The sequence below is a fragment of the Pinus tabuliformis genome, chromosome 2_2, assembly GCF_031772625.1.
Source record: "Pinus tabuliformis cultivar Carrire ecotype Pingquan chromosome 2_2, CPIR1, whole genome shotgun sequence".
Taxonomy (NCBI): domain Eukaryota; kingdom Viridiplantae; phylum Streptophyta; class Pinopsida; order Pinales; family Pinaceae; genus Pinus; species Pinus tabuliformis.
The window spans coordinates 842,830,099-842,852,006 of NC_142300.1; the positions used below are offsets into that span (position 1 = coordinate 842,830,099).

Sequence of the window (21,908 nt, forward strand, 5' to 3'; positions counted from 1 at the left end):
CTTTGCTTTCAAGCTGAGGAGATTGCATAGCATATTTTTCTTTCATGTAACTTTTCAGTGGAAATCTTGGATCTCCTTCCAAATATTTTTGGTGTTGCTTGACCATTTGGTGGCACTGTTGGCTCAACAGTGCCACCAGAAATTTAAGAATCTCATTATTTCTTGTGCTTGGGTGGTCGCGTTAGGGTTTATCTTTTGGAATTTATGAAAAGAGCGAAAATTTCAAATGTTTGGTCCAAAGAAACGAATAGGTTTGTTGCTCAAGGATTTGATTACCTCGAATATTCAAGAGACCCTTATTATAACTCCTTGGTCTACTGAGGATTGGCAGGTGGAAGAATCCGAAGCAACTATCCTAAAAATATTAATTCGGATCCCTCAATGATCCCTTCTTCCCCAACTTTGGAGAAATTATTAAGTCCCTCAGTTTCCAACTTTTATTCTCCATCCTTGAGCTCCTTTATTAAGTTGAGCTTTGATGGGGCATCCAAAGGGAACCCAAGAGTAGCGGGATGTAGAGGAATTTTCCATGATGAAAATTCTTTGCCATTGCAAATCTTTTCAATGCTTGGTGGGATTGCTAGCAATAATTTGGAATATTTTTTGGCTGTGGAGAGAGACCTCGTTATTGCTATTCAGGAAGGTTTTAGATTACTACAGGTGGATGGTGATAAACAAGTTGGAAGTTAATGTATAAAAAAACTCTTAAATGGGCAACCTGTTAAAAAAATGGTGCATAACTGGAGCTTGGAGGAAGTTGTTTCTAGTATAAATTATCTGTTATCAAAGTTGGAGTATATTATTGTTCATCATACTCAATAAGGTGGGAATCCAGTGGTGGACTTATTAACAAATATGGGGTGCAAGGCCCGTGCTGCTAGAATCTTGGGGTCAAATCGGGGGAAATCGAGGTTCCATTGTGATTATTGACTTTGCAATCAATTTCTGGAGGTTGATATTTTAGTCCGGGCGTGTCTGTTAGTGGTCTACTATAGAATTGGGCCCTCTACTATGGTCTGTGGGGGATGATATTATTGTCTTTTGGTTGGGTTCTAATAGGTCATCGGTTTGCCCTTTATCTTGCTTTGTTAGTCGCGGCCCTTCAGTCGGTTGTCTACTTTGTTCTTTGGTGTTGGATGTTATGTCTCCCCATCAATGCATGGTACATTGTAGGGGTGGTTTTCGTCATGTTGGTGCCAGACAAAGTTGAATGTTTTGGAGGTGATTCAATTACATATTTCTTTGATGTTGTACCTTTGGAGGTGCACAGGGAGATCATGTTCCTGGAATCCAAGGAATTTGGGGAACACTCATATTTCTCAGACTCAGAGGTCGGTCATGATAAGTTGCTAGGGATTCCCGACCATGACAAAAAAAAAAATACAATTGTTTTTCTTGAATTCTTTATCCATGCCGCTGCAATTGGATTCTTTGCTTCATCTAGTTTTTAAAGAGAAACAAAATTATAACTACAACACCTTCTTTGGTCTTGAGGACAAAATGTGAATTCTCAGGAATGTTTGATTTAAGATTAATGACATTGATGCACACCTGTGTAGGGTGGGGAAAAAATTGGCGTCTGATTTGGCTTTTGGGGATCTCATAGACCCTCCTGGAGACCCAACTAGAACTCCTTTTGCAAGTTCTCCGGACCCTTCAATTCCTAAGTTAGACTAAGAGGAGGCTTTTCTATTTTTTTGGTCTTAGCTCATTTTGAGATGGATGGGTATGGTGTTGGTTGTTGTTTCTTTTTTTGGGTGCACTTTTGGACAACTTAGTATTTGGTGTACTGGACAAGTTTGCTTGACACTCATAGTCTTCTCTCTCTATGTTGATAGGAGGCCGACCTTTACTCCCTTTTTTTGGTTGTCGTGATTTTTGGTACTAGATCTTTGGATCTATGGGATGGTGCTTGAATTAACTGTGATTGGTGTCCGGTGGAAGTCTTCATCTGCTCTACGACTATCTAGACCGAAAGCTCAAGAGGTTCCTTAGTTTTCTCTGTTTGTTAAATTCTTGTTTTGAAGAATGATGCTAACAAGGTTATCAAAAGTTTGGCATTGACAACATTATGGCTCTTGGACTATTTCCTTTTGTGTTGGTGTTTTTGATCGATGATGATGATGATGATGGCTATAATGTTCCGTAATCATTATTTGTAGTGATTAATATTGTTGTTGTTTACAATGATTATTGTTGTTGTTACCTTTGTGTACTCACAGCTGATCTTTCTAAAACCTATCGAGTGTCACAGCTGAACTTTCTAAAACCTATTCTGTTATATATAACTTTGGCCATCTTTATGATGCTGATGATGTTCCTTGTGTAATCCGGTTTCACATAATTAGAAAAAGAAATGAAAAGAATGCGGAGATAACATACTATAAATTTTAAAATACAACCCTTCTCCATATTATTTATGGTTAAAGAAACTTACCTCGCTGGACCTTTTTATATAAACATTTGATTTTTGTTTCCAAGACAATTCCTGGCTTCTTTGGCTGCAACGAATAACGAATCACTAAATGATTGCAATGTTAAGTTAAAAAAAAAATTGTCCAATGATTGCTCGAAAACTGCGTCGCATCTTATAAGCAAAGATTTGGTAATAACTACTTTTAAAACGATGCGGAACTTCCCTCCTTGAAACCCATATGAATACCAAGAGGATGCTCGATGCCATCTTGCGAGAAGCTTTCTCTAATCTTGTGTAGGTGGCCATGGAGCCTGCAACACAAGGTGGTGGAGGCAGAGCTGCCAAGAAGAAGCCTGTCTCCAAATCCGAAAGGGCAGGCTTGCAATTCCCTGTGGGGAGGTTGGCAAGATATCTTAAAAAGGGAAGATATGCAAAGAGGGTTGGAACTGGGGCTCCGGTATACCTTGCTGCAGTGCTGGAGTATCTTGCTGCCGAGGTGCGAATTTATTTCTTGTATTTGATCTGTCTTAAGTTAGGATCGTTAGGAATTTCCATTTGCACCTTGGCTTTTGTGATAATATTGGTTCACATTTTATTTATGTGAGCACTCTGGGTAGTTGATGATTTTTGTTGTTTTCTGAGATTATATTTGTTGAATTTTTTCCAGATTTGACATGATTATTTTTTCTAGATTTCCAACTCTTATGTACTGTACATGTTTTCTTATAGTTCGAACAGAAAGGAATATTAGGTTTCCCCTGTTTACAGTATGTATTTGCTCTTTTGGGTGAAAATTGTCTTAAATCTTGCAGAACTTTACTTAAATTCGTAGTTCTATCTCTGTCAAGTGGATCAAAGGGGTTTTGGTCCTTCACTTTAATATTAAAAAAAAGGGTTTAGCTCCACTTTAAAATTTCAAAAAAACAGAGAGCTAATTAATGCAAGGAATGAATCTCCAAGAAAACAGCATTCACCAAAAGGATTAAGTTTGTCCACAAACTAATGTAATCCTTTTTATAACCGTCCTTTGGTGATGTTTTTTCTGTTATTTATCATCTGCATTATAAAAAAAGTAGGTTAAAACTGAACAAACTATTATTATCAGAGGAGCCTTTACATTCATATCTACTCCTTAAACTCTCTCAGGAGGCTTGGGGCTATGACTGCTCTCTTAATGCTCATATCCGAATTTGCAGATCCCTTTAAATTTTGTGAAAACAAATCCTTTTTTTTCACTGAAAATACTTGGGATTATGAATGACACACCATTAGGACTAGATTCTGTTTCAATATATATGAAAGTGTTTGCTTTTATTTGGTGCAGAGAATTGCATCTTCAGGTGTATGATGTTATGTATTTATCTTCATTATTTTTCAGATACTTGAGTTGGCCGGGAATGCTGCCAAGGACAACAAGAAAAGTAGAATTGTCCCGCGCCACATACTTCTTGCCGTGAAAAATGATGATGAATTGAACAAGTTGTTGGCAAATGTTACCATTGCACATGGAGGTGTGGTTCCAAACATCCACCAGGTTCTCCTTCCAAAGAAAACAGCGGAGAAGGGCAAGGCTAAGGAATCTTCTGAGATCTAAATGCACTTTTTGCCTATGCCATAATTGTTATGCCTGAGTGTTTGTAAGACACTGAATTAAATTAAATGAATTAAATTCTAGTGGGTGGGAGACAACACAGTAGAGAAAATGTGAGAATGAAATCCATATATTCAAAGTATTCTAACTTTATCCAATAATGTTTAATGTTTACTCGTCAAAGAAAACAATTCCTGCATATTTCAAAATAAATTAAATGTCAGGGCACTTTGGATGAAGCTCTTAACGCACATGCAGTTTTGATCACATTAACAACCTTGGTATATAATGGTTAAAATGAATATAGACAATGTTTGGAGTCTGGACGGAATATCCGAATATGTCGTAAGATAGGCTTTGCGTATGTCACAATACATGGTTGGTGAAGTGCATTTTTTCTTTTTTAATCTGAGAAAATTTTCTAGGGCTCCTATACTCCCTCTTACCGATGTTAATTGAATTCCAGAGCAAAAGTTCAAATGAATTCGAAGGCAAAAGTTAAAACCACTAGTTAGAATTTCCATCCAATAATCTCTATAGTTCTAGTGCAACTGCACATCACATGAGCCCTACATCCTGTTGAAGGTTGCTAATGGAGTTATTCATCGTGTTTCTATTGTTTCTCATTCATGGTGAGGGTCTTAATATTTGAACTTGATATTATCTCCATTTTGTTGTAAGAATTTGATCCCAAGAAGGGATCACTTGGCAATATGAACAACGTTTGAAAAGTTCCAACTTGCTTTGGAAGTGCATATCTTGTGATATCCCTGAAACTAAGAAGACAGAGATGGAAGTGGTGATGCATGCAAGGCTTTTTTTTGGAACTTGCTTCAAGAAACACTCCTCAAGGTCAAGGGCTGCATCACATAACATAGGTTTCTTTCAGCTCAGGTTTAAATTTTGTGGGTATCTAGTCTGTCAGATTTGATTGGGACTTGCACCCAGCATCAAATTCTCCTGGGATATTCACCAAGCCTCATCAATGTCCAAACGTGCCATTCAGGTGATGCAGCTAACACTGTGAATAGAACCCTCGTGGATGACTTAATAGACTGTCAACTTCACGAGTGAACTACTGCCTCTGCCTCAGTGCTTCTCTCCCGTTATTCTTTCAGCTTAGATTTAAGTTTTATGGGTATCTAGTCTATCAGATTGGATTGGGACTTGCACCCAGCATCAAATTCGCTTGGGATATGCACCAAGCCTCATCAAAGTTCAAACGTGCCATTCAGGTGATGCAGATAACAATGTGAATAGAACCCTCGTGGATGACTTAATAGAATGTCAGGTGATGCAGATAACAATGTGAATAGAACCCTCGTGGATGACTTAATAGAATGTCAACCTCACGAGTGAACTACTGCCTTTGCCTCAGTGCTTCTCTCCCGTTAGAAACTTAGACGTGTATTCGAAAAATAGTGCAGCCATGGGTGCCTTGCCATAACGGTAAGAGCCAAGGAACATTGTGTGAAAGCGTTGCTTATATTTGCACGTTTTGCTTATTTGTAAATTCTAGATACCATGGATACCTTGCCATAAAGGTTAAGAATTTAGGAACGTGGTATGAAATAATTTTTTTATATTTGCAAGTTATTCTTATATGTACTACATGTTTCTATGTAGATAAAAAGGTTGTTTTTTCTGTAGGTTGTTACCTATGCTGCACTGGTTGTGGGAACGGGGTAGGGTGAGCGAGTTTTTGGGACCGCTAGAGGGCACTGCACCCACCTAGGTTGGGGACTGTGGTACTATATTTTATATTTAAAAAAAAATTAAAATAGTAAAATTAGTTAGCATAAATATGTGATAAATCATAATATATAAATTAGAACTATTATTAATTTTGAAATTCAAATTATAAAATAAATATTAAGTTTAATACTATTTAATTATCATTTTACATCACAAAACAAAATCATAATATAAAAATTAGAATTATTACTAATTTTGAAATTTAAACTACAAAATAAAATATTAAGTCTAATACTATGTAATCATTATTGTACATCACAAAAACAAATCTCGTCATCATTGCCCATTGTCAAGAACTTATGAAGTACTACTACAACCTTTTCTCATTGTCGAGAACTTAAGAGTACTACTACAACCTACAATCTACTACTGTCTATATAATCATTCTATGTAATCATTCTATGATGCATGATGAATCATTTCAAAATTTTAGTAGCAGCTAAATTTTAAAAATAAAGTAAAATTTTATAAAAATATAAACATGAACAAGCTATTAAAATTTAATTATAAATTTCAAATTAAGAATCTATCATTCTATGATGCATGATGAATCATTTCAAAATTTTAGTAGCAAATAAACTTTAAAGACAAAGTAAAATTTAATTAAACTATAAACATCATTAAAACTTAATTATAAATCCCAAATTAAAGATCTAGAAATTGAGAATCATTCTATGATGCATGATGAATCATTTACCTTATGATTTATGATTTAAGTCCCTGATGATTTTCTATGATACATGATGAATCATTTACCTCATGATTTAAGTCCCTGATTGATTTTTCGATTTAAGTCCCTGATGATTTTTCGAGGGACCGCCCGAGGACAGCCTAGGAGTCCCCAAGTCCCCGATGGAGTCCCCAGCCAATTGGGAAAGTTTCCGGTGAAGTACCTGGATTGTCGGGATGAAAATTAGGATAAAGAAAACACCATGAATTTTGGTGGGGATGGGTCCCTGTTAGGTTGTTACCAATAATTCATAGGTTTTGCCAGTGGGGATGGGCCTCCGTGCAACATAGGTTATTACCAATGATTCATTGGTTTAGCTTAGCTTTTATTCAGCCAGGCACCATCCCCGTGCAACATAGGTTGTTACCAATGATTCATAGGTTTTGCCTAACTTTTATCCAGCCAGGCATAAATGCAAAGATTATTTATTCTTTTCGAGTTATTTGCTTTTGCAGATTATCTGCGATTTATATTACTTTGTAGGTGATAAGTTTTTCAAGTTTCACAAAATAATATGGATGATTCTGGCAATCCATTTTCCATTGATTCTGGCCATCCATTTTCCATTTTTTTAAAACAAACACTATGTTGCTTTAGTTCTTGACCAGGTGGAATAATGTTGCTACTTGGATATAAGAAAGAACCCGGCTATCGAGTTTGTTTAAAAAATGGAATTTTTTACAAAATAATGTAAACAGATACTTATTTTTCATTTATGCTATAAGCAAAGTGACGAGGACATCTCTACTGGGCAGAATTTAATCTAAGATGGCTGTAAACCTTATGTGAAATTACGAAATCTGGCACCAGTCCATTTTCTTATAAAAATAGTTCGGAACTGCTAAACTTTGTTTTTTATTTAAGTTTGTTTAATTGCAGTCAAATAGATTTTATGTTTGAAATTTTTTCTTAAACACACGATTTGACATACAATCGAAACTGAACAAATCTAAATGAAAACTAATAACTACACTGTTGGAAACCATAAGTAATTCCAACTACCTGTCCGCAATATTCAACAAAAACAGTAAATGCTGAATCTAGAAAGCCGCTGCTATATTTAATGAAGTTCGCGGATACATTGACAATAGGGGAAACTTCTCCAGCAAGCCCCCGACTCAAATGAACTCCAGAAATTTCTGTAGCATGTATATATATCTGTTTAATCTGTGAATGAAGCAAGCGTTCAGATGTCCTTGTGTTCAATAGTTCTGTGTTGTGTTGTGATCTGTTGAATGTGTTTCTTGTTCTGTGTTTGTGCGTAGCTGCTCTCTCTCTATCATGGTATCAGAGCCGAGGGTTTCGGCAGAGTGGTGAGCTCAGTGAGTATTGCTGAGCCGAGAGCTCATGAGCGAGGGCGACTGAGCCGTGAGTGAAGTGAAGGTTGGAGTGAACCTGAAGCAGACTTGAGGCACGTTAGTTGTAAGCTGCGTTGAAGCTTGTGTTTTCAATGTTCTCCTCTGATTGAAGCTGCGTGGGAGGTGATTCTGGTCCTCTCAATTGAAGAAGCCGCTGCAGATCGTTGTTGTGTGGAGTGTCGCGTGTTGATTGAAGGTCACTGCGGGAGGTGCAGCGTGGTTGCGTGAGCTATTGTTGTCCCTGTGCTTGTAGGGATGGTGATGCATCCAATGAGTTGAGAGTAATATGAGAGGGGTGAAGGTTCTAGTGAACTGTGAATTGTGTCTGTTGTGGATCACAGCATCTGTATCTGTGTTAAAAGAAGAAGTGTTCTGTTGAAGTGTGGGAGCTGTGCGTGTGGTAGCGCTGAGGTCGAGTGTGGAGCTGTGTGCTCATCGGAGGAGCAATTGACGAGTTGTCCATCGTTGTTAAGGAGCTAAATGTGGTAAGGTTGCAAGCCTGTGGTAGTCGTGGAGGCGTCGTTGAAGTGTGGTGAGCGTGGAGAAGTTCGCTGAAGCGGAGACTGGATCTGGAGACGTGTGTTCTGCCAGAATTAGAGGGATTCAAAGGGTAATCTGAAGCTGTGTGTTGAGGACGTGCTGAGTTCTGTAGAGTGCTGAGCGCCGCTGCCGCTGAGGAGCGCTGAGTGCCGTGCCGCTGAGTGCTGCGTGAGGAGAGCCAAGGATTTCCGCTGTGTGTTTCGGCAAGTGAGGAGGAGCAGAGCGAGCGCCAAGGAGTGGAGACACCTGTGAAGGTCTCAAGAAACGATGTGTGTGAAGAGTGGTGGATTGTGTGCCACCTGCCAGCATTGTGAAGCTGTGGAAGTATAGTCAGACTCCCTGAAGTGTCTGGTATAGTGGTAAGGTTGCTTTGTGCGTTTTGCTCACTGGCTGTTGGGAAATCTTTTGTTTTGTGCTTGCAGCCGACTGTCTTGGAAATTTATGGTGCGAGCAATGACCAGATAGGCGCTGCGCACCAGGAGAAGAGTTGTGTGCTCCGGAGAAGAACTGTCTTATGCTTTGATGTTTGCATTATAGGTTGTGTGGATTTAAATTATGATTTTCTTCTTGATTGTCTGATCGTTGTTGTGATGAGCGTGTCATTGCGGCCTGTGTGAGTAATATGATGAGTAAGGAAGCCGTGATGCTTTATTCTCTAGAACTATTCTGCTAGGATAAACTCAGCTTGTGGCAGTTGCTTTCTAGTCTGGTTGTGGGTTCGAGTAGAGTCCCATATCAAGTCCTTGGCGGCGTATGTAGTGTGCTGAGTGTGTCAAAGCGGGCGAGAGTCTAATGAAAATTTAAGCCTAGCCGATATGTCTATCTTTTTAGATTTTTTTGAATTTTTTGACAATGATCTTGATCATTTTCTCATGAACCCATTTGGGATTAGCAGTATTTTTGAGTCCATTGACAAAGAGTTTGATGTTGTTGAAGATCATGTCGCTGAAGAAATTACTCATGTTGTTGAAGATCATGTTGAGGTTCCAGCCCAAAAGGATGTTCTGAAGCATGAGGAAACCGTAACTGAAGCGGTGTCTGTCTCAGCCCCTTCAACTGAGGCTCCTGCTGTTGATACTGAAACCATAAAGAAAGAAGAAACAACATCTGCCCCTGCACCAGTTGATGCTGAAGCTCCAGTTGAGGTCATTGTTACCACGGTAACTGAGGAGGTTGTAATTCAACCTGTAGAAAGCGTTTTCGTATGGGGAGTTCCTCTTCTTCACACCATGGGTGATGAATGTACTAACGTGATTCTGTTGAAGTTTCTCCGAGCAAGAGACTTCAAGGTTTCTGAAGCCTTTACTATGCTGAAAAACACAATTCTCTGGAGGAAACGTTTTGGACCTGACAATATTTTGGAAGAGTATGTGCTAGTACAGTATGGAGGTTTGAGCAGAGAAAATGACGCAGCATTCTCTGCAGCAGATGGGGGAGTTTCAGACCTGTTTATCAAATCAGGGGTGAAACAAATGAACAAACATGGACTCTTTCGTAAGAAAACAAAAATGAAAGGTTAAATGAAATGTTTTGTAAGCCTAGCTGAGACTTAGACCAGCAGGTAGGCATGACAATTAAGAGTATAGTGACTTGTTTGTTGTGTGTAGTTGAAATTAAGGGGGAGTGTTGGAAACTATAAGTAATTCCAACTACCTGTCCGCAATATTCAACAAAAACAGTAAATGCTGAATCTAGAAAGCCGCTGCTATATTTAATGAAGTCCGCGGATACATTGACAATAGGGGAAACTTCTCCAGCAAGCCCCCGACTCAAATGAACTCCAGAAATTTCTGTATCATGTATATATATCTGTTTAATGTGTGAATGAAGCAAGCGTTCAGATGTCTTGAATGAGTTTCTTGTTCTGTGTTTGTGCGTAGCTGCTCTCTCTCTGTCATAGACCCATTATAAACAATTGAGTGCATATACAAATTAGCAATTGATTCTCCATGAAAAGATAGATGGGCTTCGGGTCCTACAAGAGGAACTTGGAAGTCCCCTGGAATTGGAGAGTGGAAGCATATGTTTGATGGGGCATCAATGAAAAGAAACAGGAAAAGCAGATGGAGGTGCAGCAATAGGGAAGCACAAAGGCATTGTGAACTTATTCTACTGTGCCGTATCTCGTTTGGTGTCTAATAACCGAGCTTGAATTTGGACCGACCAGGGAATAATATCAAAGCTTGGATTTGATGGATTGACTAGGGGATTTTATTTTTGCGAAACTTTGACTTCCAGAATATTGTAACAAAAGGTGATTACAGAAATAATAAGCTAAGGCAACCCATCTACAGATTGGATATTGAAGTCAAGGTTTCAAAGAGGCTATGTAATGATAAGAAAGTAAGTCATCTTTTGTTGCCACGTCAAGAGAGAAGGAATAGGCTGGCAAGCAATCTGACTAACATTCAAATCATATGCAGCAGTGGAGAGGTAATGGATGCATCTCTAAAATGGCGAGTTTGATGATTTACAGATGATGGATATATTGAAAAAGATGGTACAAATTCTGAATTGACTGTTGAGGCAAAATAGTGTTACGAGATCGAAGAATTCAGATAGCAACTGAAAAGGGCAAGAGATCTCAAAAGCCAAGGGTAGTTGAGTTGAGAGGGGCTGTAGTGAAAGGATGAGGAAGCAAAGAAGGAAATATATGATCCTTGAGATGCGTAACAAATAGTACAGAAAAGAAGGAAACATAAGATCCTGAAGATAGTTCTTCTAGGGAGTACAAGAATGTGTTTATTCTTACAAAGAAATGAGGGACCTGGTTTCTGATATCATGATGTTTCTGAAATTACGGAGATTCACTAAAGAAGGAAACATATAAATGTATAATCCTGAAGATCATGCATCCCAGAGTGCAAGATCATGTTTATTCTTTGAAGGAAATGAAGCAACTTGGAGGAGATCTGTGACCTCCTGAAGGGAATGGCCTAGGAACTTTATGAATTCAAAGAGCAAATTCTGAGGTCACGTAGATTCACTGCATCTCAGGTTGACGTTTTTCGGAACAGTGTCTTCAAAGGCGTGGCATGGATAAGGATGTAGCCTGGGCACCTCCAGGATAATTTGGACCAGAAACTGACAGATCACAGTTCAGCTCAATTGATTTATGGACTATGATGAGCTTCCGCATATAAGGGGGCAACATTTAAGGCATATAGTGCACTGTGCACCATTAAGTGTGGAAAACCCAAACTATGAGTGATGTGAAAACTTGCTATATTATCTCCGTTAAGGTCTGTCAAGGTCCTGGATAAACTTGTCTTTACAATGTCTGGAAATCATATACCATGTGAATTAAATGTAACAAGTTGTATAAAGAAAGTGTAGATTCTGTTTTTTCATTTTGGTTGTTGAACAGATCTGTATAGACAAATATATAAGGCTAAATGTGTTTATGTTGAAAGCTGTGACCTACACTAATTTTGACTTTGACCACGATGTAATGGGATTAGTTTTTGGTTAATAAGAAACAGTTTCAGGTGGCCAGTTTAAGGCCTGATTAATTAAATCTTCTTTCCAAACAAAAAAGGATTACCCTTTAATCCTTTTATCTTCATTGTATCATCAGAGGGGAGTTACCAGTGATCACTGTGAGATTGTGAAAGCCAAATGCTGAAGCTTGAAGTTATTCTGCTTTATTTGACTAAATTTTCAGGTTGAAATTAGTGGCATCTTCTTTTTGAGAGCATGTATGCATTTGAATTCGGTGAGTTGGTTTTCACAATTGAATAAGACTGTCTTAGTTAAGTCCTACTTCTGGAAGCATATGTATTTACCAATATTAAGCTATTTAGGAGGTCAATTCTTTCAATTGCTCTTTTAACTTTTACTGTAGGCATCAAGATCTTCTCTCACTAGAGGCATCATATTCATCACTAAAGCTAAGTTACTGTACTCAATTTCACTGCTGGAAGCATTTTCACCAGAAAGTGTTTATATTATGCTACTGAAATCTGCTGAAAAGAAAATTCAAAATATCTGTAACATCTCAAGTAACAAGGAAACTGATATCCTATTTCTAAACGATAAATTTGTAAGGAAACATTTAAATCCAATGAGGGCCTTAATACAGTGCCTCTTTCTCATTGCCCTTAACATTATCGCAAGCCGAAGAACAGCATCATTTGTACTTTCTTCATATACAGGACACAAAATTACTATCCTGCTAGTGATAAAATGCATTTCTGTATTAAAGAGAGTTTCATAAGCAGCGGGGAGACTTCCACCATTTCCATAATGATAACCTGATTTCAGCCCTCAAAAATGTTTACGGCTGTCACCTTTTTATCTAAGCCCATTATTATACATTGGCGCTGTGACTTAATCACGGAGTTTGGATCTTATTCTTTTATTTTAAAATGAAAATATATATTGAAAATATAATGTTTCAGAAATAAACCAGAAATATAAAATTATATCCTTCCTAATGACACTATGAACTTGTGCCAAATTTCTTGAGATGTTCTTTGTAATTCTCAGATAGACAACTTCAACTTACCCTTGAGAAAAGATGCTCAGATTTTACAATCATGCTGTCATGAGCATTGATCTGTTCAAGTTTTCCTAGAGAAAAGATGCTTAGTTTTCACAATTATCCTCTCACTGGCATTGATCTGTTCAATCTATCAATCGAAGCCTACACCAAATTCAATATATACCCTACAAAAGTTATTCTATCAAAGACACATCTGTAGAGTTGCCCCTGAATATTTTTTTGCAGAGAATAAATATACACGTAAGTAAAATTCAAATTTCCATCTTAAATATTTTGCCTCTAAGCACCAGTTACTTTTTCTCAATGCCTGGCTCTTTCAGATATCAATGAATTGATGAAAAGCATGTGTAATATATTCTAGCTTCAACATAATAGTTTCTGTTTCCTATAAATATCTGTTCTCTGAAAAACACGCTCATCAGTCACAAAAATGGTGGAAGAAGAATGAGGTGTTGGACAGATATTTATATGCTTAAGTACAAAGTACTGAATTGTACTTCCAAACTCTAACCAAATTTCAACTTGATAGAATTAAAAGCACAATATTTTACTAGTAAAACTACTATATCTATACATATAGATGACAGTAACCAACCAAGAGGAATCACAGTTACAAACAAATCAGTAAGTCACAAATATTGCAACCCAGGTTGTATCACAACAAAGGTAGTGTTTAGATGGAAATGGTTGGGACAGAAGATAATAAAACCAATATCCAATTTCACATAGCATTAAAGTTTAATCCGACTGTTATTAATTACATACAATGCACAGGTAGAGTTGTTGATCATTTGGAGCCAACATCTCACCCAAAACCTGATCAAAATCACTAAAAATGTGTTGATGCCCCTAGATTCAAGGCACACAGAGGCAGACTAATGGGTTTCTATATTTACTATTACCACTTTCCTCTATAAGCAGTTTCATTGGATCCTTCTCATGAGGGTCATTTGAAGAATGTCTCAGCTCACCAAGACGGCTATGAGAGAAATCATACAAAAATAGACTGATTGAAAATTCTTCGGCAGCAAGTTATGATGATCAAAATTCCGTTCGCCATGAAGATCAAAACTTTGTAAGAAGTTAGGCCATGATGATTGAAAGTCTGTAAGCAACTAGGCCATGATGATCAAAAATTCCTTGGCAACTAGGTTGTGATGATTGAAGATTTATATGCCGTAAGACAATGATATTAACAAATTCTTTAGCAGCTAGATTGTGATGATTGAAAATGTGTAAGTAGCTAGATTGTGCTGGTTGGAGATATTAATCCCAACCACCACGTTAAACACCCTAACAGCAGCAATACTTGTCAGAGGTATTTTTTTGCAGGTTCTTGTCTTTGTTTGAAAATGGAAGGACTGAAGCCAGAATAGAAGTATTGCGCGGACCATTTCGCAACACATCACAGAGGTTAAGGCATTTAATGAAGTTTGGTAAATATGGGCAAGCATTTATTGCACGACTATTGCCCACACTCCACAAACACCTGCGCAATTGTCCACTTTCCACTTTGTTTTGTCATGTATTAATGTCAAATTGTATGTTGAAATAAATATAAATGTAAAAGTCATATTGTCCACTTTCCACTTTGTTTTGTCATGTATTAATGTCAAATTGTATGTTGAAATAAATATAAATGTAAAAGTCATTTTGTAAGTGAGAGACTCTGTGAGGTAGGGAGGAGAAAATTGTGGAGTAAATGTCAAATTGTATGTTGAGATAAATATAAATGTAAAAAGTCATTTTGTAAGAGTCTCTGAGGTAGGGAGGAGAGGAGGAGAAAATTGTGGAGCAAATTTTGGTGCCCACACTCCACAAACACACAACTACGCAATTGTCCACTTTCCACTTTGTTTTGTCATGTATTAATGTCAAATTGTATGTTGAAATAAATATAAATGTAAAAGTCATTTTGTAAGTGAGAGAGTCTGTGAGGTAGGGAGGAGAAAATTGTGGAGCAAATGTCAAATTGTATGTTGAGATAAATATAAATGTAAAAGTCATTTAAGTGAGAGTCTGTGAGGTAGGGAGGAGGAGAAAATTGTGGAGCAAATGTCAAATTGTATGTTGAGATAAATATAAATGTAAAAGTCATTTTGTAAGTGAGAGTCTCTAAGGTAGGGAGGAGGAGAAAATTGTGGAGCAAATGTCAAATTGTATGTTGAGATAAATATAAATGTAAAAGTCATTTTGTAAGTGAGAGTCTGTGAGGTAGGGAGGAGAAAATTGTGGAGAAAATTGTGAGGTAGGGAGGAGAAAATTGTGGAGCAAATTTTGGTGAGCGCATGAACAGTTACTGTTACTGTGTTTTACTGTGTGTTACCCGTTTTACTGTGTGTTACCCCAAAACCCCTGGTGAAGTGTAAATTATTGTAAACCTTTGTTTTTACTTGGTGAATGAATTTCATGAATTAGAATTTAATCCAAAAGTTTTATTGTGTTGCTCCAAACTTATAAACCTTTGTTTTTACTTGGTGAATGAATTTCATGAATTAGAATTTAATCCAAAAGTTTTATTGTGTTGCTCCAAACTTACTCTATTTTTCCATGAGTGAATTCGTTTTATTAAGCCCGAAAATCCTCCTCTTCTTCCTTTGTACAGCTGTGCGAAAATCCTCTACTGTGTTTTATTGTGTGTTACCCCGAAACCCTTAGTGAAGTGTAAATTACTTGAACAGTTACTGTGCTTTACTGTGTGTTACCCCAAAACCCCTAGTGAAGTGTAAATTACTGTAAACCTTTGTTTTTACTTGGTGAATGAATTTCATGAATTAGAATTTAATCCTAAGTTTTATTGTGTTGCTTATTGGGAAAAAATCATAATTATCGGGAAAAAATCGTTTGGTACAAAAATATTCATTTTTTTTAATATCTAAACCATCTACAACATAAAATAAATACATTGACACATAAATATGATAAAAAAAACTAATATATAAGATGTTTAATATCATTTCTAGTGCTAAAATCACACATAACATTGAATCATGTCTTGAAAAGTCCTGACTCCTGAGTCCCAACTCAGCCTCAAAATATCGACAAAAAATATAATAATGTATCTCATAATGTCATAATGTCATATACAATAAAATGAAGAAAATAACTAAAGTCTAATCCTATTGATTTCCTCTGCACCTCTTGCGAGAAAATGCCACAGCTTTCCCTTTCCCTCTAGATGTAGACGCTGGTGCTGGTGGAGTTGGCAGTGGAGTCTGCGATGCTCTAGAAGCTGGAGAACTAGAAGTAGGAGCTATAGGAGGTAGGCCACATCCTCTTACTGGTGGCAGGGGTAGCCCAGGCAGGTGGTGTCACCTAGAAACATTACAATCTCTCAATCCTGAATCCTGAAAAACTGATAAGTCTGCTGCATTTTGAATGAAATCTAAAATTCTACTTTCTCCATATGAAATCCAATGAATGAAATTTAAAATTCTACTTTCTCCATATGAAATCCAATGAGGCCAGAACCACTCTCAATCTCAAACATCCTGAGTCATTTTATGGTAATGTTAAAAATTTAAATAAAATGATGAAAATGAAGATTAAGGAGAATGTCACTTTTACTTTAAGAATATAACATTACCATGAACAACATATCAATACTAGGGCCTAGACTTGATCATTAAGCTGCCCCACTCAAAAATTATTTGTTTCTTTAAAAAAAAAAATGCATTTCGAACATTTAGCATTTGTGCAAATGATTTCATAAAAAAACAAAAAAAACATTATAAAACCTCGCTGCCGGAGACCCCCACGATAATTTCGATTGTTATCGCGATAATCGGCCAAAAAAAATTACCCGCGATAATTCGTATAAAAATCGCGATAAAATCGTTGGATCGAAAAAATCGCGATAATTTGAATTTATCACGATTTTATCGCGATTTTCACAACACTGTTCCAAACTTACTTTGTTTTACTCTGTTTTGCCATGAGCGAATTCTGTGTTTTATTAAGCCTGAAAAGCCTCTGTTTCTCCCCTTTGCCTCTGCACATAAATCCTTTTTTTCTAACAGTGCTGATAAAAAAATTCTTAAAGTAGACATTGATAAAAAAATTTAGGCAACTTAAGAAAATTAAACAGCTAGACGGTGGTGACAGAATATTTGTAAAATGCTTGACAATAATTTTCAAAATTTTGTAAAATGTTAGATATTGATGTTTAAAATTTCCTTAGCAAATGGACCTTGATGATTGAAAATTCATAAGCAGCTAGATTATGATCAATGGACTTTCTTACATACCTAGATGGTGGGAATGAAAAATTGTGAACCCTACTAGGCCATGATGACATGGATTTATTGAAAATTCATAAGCAACTTGACCATGATAATTGAAAATTCATAAGAAAATAGACCATGATGAATGAAAATGCATACATAGCTAGAGGGCGATGATAAAAATTTGAAAGCAGAAAGGCATTGATGTTTAAAAATTTGTAAGAAACAAAACTCCAATGGTCAAAAAATCATTATCAACTTGACCATGATGATAAAAAATTCATAAGAAATTTGGCTATAATGATTGAAAATTTGTAATGTCTTGAACAAACGACATTCAAAAATTTGTAGGCAGCTAGATCGTGATGATCCAAGACATTTAGGCAGCCATTTTTGAAGGTTAGATTGTGACTGACTGAAAATTCATAATCAACTAGAACATAGTGATGTAAAAGACTCAGATGATGGAGAAACAACTAGATTAAGATGTTCAAAAATTGGTTAGTAGCTAGATCATGATGATCTAACGATACAAAATTCGTAAGCAGCCTAGACTTCACTCATTGGAAATTCATGAGCTGCTAGACCACGATAACTGAGAATTCTCATATAGACCACGATGATTGAGACCATGGTGATAAAAAATTTGTACGCAGTCAGATCATAATGACTGAATTATTAGTAAGTAGCTAAGTCGAAGATTAGAAATTTGTGAGCAGCTCTCGACAGTGATAATTGAAAATTTGCAATCAGCCACAGCTACGTTGTCATAATTGGAGCTTTGGAAATTGTGAGCAGCCAGGAACTAGATTATGATTTTTGAAAATCGTAAGCACCTATGCAACTAAATCTGCAATCAGCAGGACCATGATGATTGAAAATATAAGTAATTAACAGTGATTCAAAAATTCTATGACCATGTTCATTCAAAACTCACAAACTACTGGACCATAAAATTGAAAATTCATAGGTAGACTGTGATCACAAATTCATATGCAACAAGACCATGAACTTGACAATTTGTAAGCAACAAGACATTGAGGATTGGAACTTTGCAAGCAGCAGATGCATATGCCTAAGTCACAGGGAATAACAACTAACTTTGATGATCAAAATTTCATAACCACCTAGACCATGAATTTGAAATTTCTAAGAATCAAAGACATCGAAGATTGAAACTTTGCAAGCAGCGGGTGCAGATGCCTATCTATCTGAGTCAGAACATCAGATCTCCTAATAAATATTAAATGATTTTGAAACTTGCTTTCCTAGCGCAAAATAATAATTAAAAAGAAAAAAATCAACCAAAAAAGTATTAAAAAGAAAAACCTTGATATTTAAATTTTAAATCACTCAAACTGACTGAATTATTAGAAAAATAGAAGAGAGCTAAGAGATTATACACACAACAAATCACACCCTTCCAATTTATTGATCATATAAAGTAGTTACATATATAAGAATTAGATCACCGATTGAATTAGATCACTGATTTCTAGATGATAAGCTCTGAAGAAGGTAGATCTATGACTTAGACAACTCACACACATAGGGAAATGACTACTTCTAGAATAACACGTAGGGACTCACAATGACAATTCACAACAACACATAAAACCATATATTACAACAACAAAGATAATCTCTGTCTGATTTTTATCAGCACTTACATCCACTCTGGAATCTTGCAAACTCCGTTTTTTCACCACCACATCTTCGAGTTGATACCTGACCTCCATTTAAAACGTAACCGCCTCTGAGCATTGTTGATGAACTCTGCAAGATCAACAATATTGACACCTGGCCTTGTCGGGGCTTCCGCGATAAGAGTTGTCAAGTAATGAACCATCCTATGAACCAACCACTATCTATTGGATATTTCGTTTTCGGTCATCCGTCAATTGCTAGGATGGAGGTTTGAACATTGAATGTGTTCAAAAGTTGATCAAACAACTTTACCTTACTAACACACAAGAATTGATATTTTGGACTTTGGGGCTTCCAGTTTAAGAACCACCAACCCTTTTTATAACCAGAATTGAAAGAAATAGAAAACTACTTGACAAAGACATTTCACAACTACAAACTCAATAATCATCAAACTATCAGTTGTCATTCAAGCATAGACAAGTCACCATGTCCCTCCTTAGCACAGGTCAAAAGTTGTTCATCTAGTTCAATCTTTATCTTGGAGTTTTCTCGTCTTCACAAAGCAACATTTGTTAGAGTGGTCAATTCCAACAAACTTACAGTCACATATTGAGTTGACTAGACTCAATATGTTTAAAATGCAAACTCCAAAATTTGAGATCGAAACAAGATTGTAACAAAAACATCTAATGTAGAGATCTCTTCTACGTAGAATTGAAAAATTGAAATCTGCCTCCAACTTTAACACTTTTGACATATATCACTGGCCACGTGAAACTCATCCACACTAGATCTCAGATCTAGATTGTCCAGATCCATGCAGCAACATGTACAGTTCGTGGGCACGATTTTGCAGATTTATAATATGATAGTGCACATAATTTGACAAAACCATCCAGGCATGAATTTAACTCCTTTGCAGGTTCCGAGCAGATAAGCACAAATAAAACTTTACAGATAGCAAGATGACAGAATGATGGACAAATAAAACTTTACAAATAGCAACATGACGGAATGATGGACGCTTGAAGAAGCTGCAAACAACAAACAGATCTACACACACAAGATCACAAATAATTTCACACACTAAAAATAAACTCTCACACATCTATACTAATATGTACAGAAACAATAACACTCAGAATCTCTCACATATTCCTGGCCCTCCCTTGAGGAAGTCAAGCTAATACTAGCTCTGATACCATATTAGAAAAATAGAAGAGAGCTAAGAGAGATTATACACCAAACAAATCACACCATCTCAATTTATTGATCACATTAAGTGGTTACATATATAAGAATTAGATCACGACTTCTAGATGATAAGATCCGAAGAAGGTGGATCTATGACTCATAGACAACTCACACATAGGGCAATAACTACTAGAATGACACATAGAGACTCACAATGACAATTCACAACAACACATGGAAGCATATTGCATTACTTCCAACCTGAATTACTGATCTTTGAAAAAAACAGAAAATGTTGAATTCAAGCAACTTAATGAACTAGTGATAGAAATGCTACTAAAAATAATGCAATAACACAGTAGAGAATTCCACAATTTAGACAGGGGAGTTTGGAAATTCAGAACATCAGATCTCCTAATAAATATAAAATTATTTTGAAACTTTAAGCTTTCCCAGCGCAAAATAATAATTAAAAAGAAAAAAATAAACCAAAAGAGTATATTAAAAAGAAAAACCTTGATATTTAAATCACTCAAACTGACTAAATTACACTGCTCTTTGAACAAAAACAGAAAATGTTGAATTCAAGCAACTTAATGAACTAGTGATAATACTGCTAAAAAGAATGCAATAACACAGTAGAGAATTCCATAATTTAGACGGGAGTTTGGAAATTTAACAAGCTTAAAATTCAGTACAAAACATATATAAAATTACAGAAAGATACAGTATCCTGGCCTTTTCATAAGTCCACACATCAACAAACATTCTTCTACCTGGCAGAGGAGAATTCAAAAGAAACTGGGGGTGTATCCATTGCTTGAAGTGGCCAAGATGAAGTAACCCACAATGTGGCCAATTGAACCCCATGCAAGGACATCTACAATGTTAAACCCAGCTGGGTCATTGGTCTTGAGAATACCCACATACTCGGTGGCTCTGGTGTCTCCTGCCTCGAAATGGGTCTTTCCATTCTGCGAAGGGAGGCCTTGTTTCGCCACATTATCCCTCTGAAATGACAAGAACACGAACCTTCCAAGGAACAATGAAGCCCCTGTGCTCAGACTGATCACCAGTGAAGGATTCAACGCGCAGGTGATACGGGAGGATGATCTACAAATGGCTGTTCGGCTCTTAAAGCTGTTTTGGGCCTTTGAATCCAGTGTGTTTCCAAGCCTTAGACCTACAAATGAGGTTCGGGATTGAGAGGCAGTAATCGGTTTGCAGTGTCTTCCGGGGGCTGTGAGGCCTGTGGGTACCCATGTGCATGCAGCGGCTGCCATTGGAGAAAGAAATCTCAACCGAACTTGGTCTGTAAATATTTGTGAATGGTTAGTACCCAAATGAAATGCTCCTTGGACTTGGAAGAAAGAGCGAATTCATTCTCTTTTGCAATATCATGTGGATATCTAGGCAGGATTGCTGTGGCGGGGAGGCATCCAACGTGGAATGCTGCTAATAGCTCTACAAATCATTGGTTCCCTGTGGATAAGAAATTTTGCAAAGTCTAACGGATAGAAGGATATGAGACTGGCCCAGATATCTATATGGACGGACGTTGTTGTCCGATCATTTTTATTGGACACTCTGAAAGGGAACCATGGTTTTCGAAAAAGGATGCATGTGACGCGACTAAGGTTAGAACAATCCCTCCGGGTTTAGCGGTGTTAATTTGGAGCGGATTTGGAATGTGATATTCACTTTGGCAAACGAAAAAAATGAGCTTGGGTTTATTTTTATTATAAAAATATTTAAAATTATGTTTTTTTTACTAGAGATGTGTTTGGACAATTTTGATGTGATTTATGTTGAAAATATCTCTCATAGTTCGTGTTAGTGTTATGGATCACAGAAATCTCAATTCAATAAATATATATTTTTAAAACTCTTATTAAGATGAAATTTTTTGGAAAAATATTTATGTTTGTTTATTTTTTTACATATATG

At 36.7% G+C, this 21,908-nt stretch overlaps 2 protein-coding genes and 1 long non-coding RNA gene across 4 annotated transcripts; 2 read left to right on the plus strand and 1 right to left on the minus strand.

Annotated features, from left to right (window-relative positions):
* The first annotated feature begins 2,585 nt into the window (after positions 1-2,585).
* On the plus strand, positions 2,586-4,112 carry LOC149195604 (putative histone H2A.6). Its single transcript, XM_089408575.1, has 2 exons — positions 2,586-2,912; positions 3,795-4,112. Exons 1-2 carry the CDS (start codon positions 2,721-2,723, stop codon positions 4,008-4,010), a joined length of 408 nt encoding a protein of 135 aa, XP_089264701.1. The 5' UTR covers positions 2,586-2,720; the 3' UTR covers positions 4,011-4,112.
* A 3,482-nt stretch (positions 4,113-7,594) lies between these two features.
* On the plus strand, positions 7,595-10,237 carry LOC149195605 (uncharacterized). The gene is made up of 2 exons (XR_016254609.1): positions 7,595-8,749; positions 9,327-10,237. It is a non-coding gene; the product is annotated as an uncharacterized LOC149195605 (long non-coding RNA).
* A 5,581-nt stretch (positions 10,238-15,818) lies between these two features.
* LOC149195606 (photosystem I reaction center subunit V, chloroplastic-like) lies at positions 15,819-21,402 on the minus strand. 2 transcript variants are annotated; one of them, XM_089405366.1, is made up of 2 exons: positions 20,738-21,402; positions 15,819-16,234 (listed from the first exon to the last, which is right to left on the minus strand). In XM_089405366.1, the coding sequence occupies exon 1, from the start codon at positions 21,242-21,244 to the stop codon at positions 20,753-20,755; it is 492 nt and encodes a 163-aa protein (XP_089261492.1). In that variant the 5' UTR covers positions 21,245-21,402; the 3' UTR covers positions 15,819-16,234; positions 20,738-20,752. The 2 variants fall into 2 exon arrangements, with proteins under 2 accessions (XP_089261492.1, XP_089261491.1); XM_089405365.1 differs by having other exon boundaries at positions 15,819-16,209; positions 20,738-21,400.
* Positions 21,403-21,908: the final 506 nt, after the last annotated feature.

What these genes read in the sequence shown, in the direction of transcription:
- LOC149195604 (XM_089408575.1), top strand. Translation starts at nt 2,721, where the DNA reads ATGGAGCCTGCAACACAAGGTGGTGGAGGCAGAGCTGCCAAGAAGAAG. An exon ending in TGGAGTATCTTGCTGCCGAG is followed by an intron (nt 2,913 to 3,794) that starts GTGCGAATTTAT and finishes ATTATTTTTCAG; the next exon opens with ATACTTGAGTTGGCCGGGAA.
- LOC149195606 (XM_089405366.1), bottom strand. Translation starts at nt 21,244, where the DNA reads ATGGCAGCCGCTGCATGCACATGGGTACCCACAGGCCTCACAGCCCCC.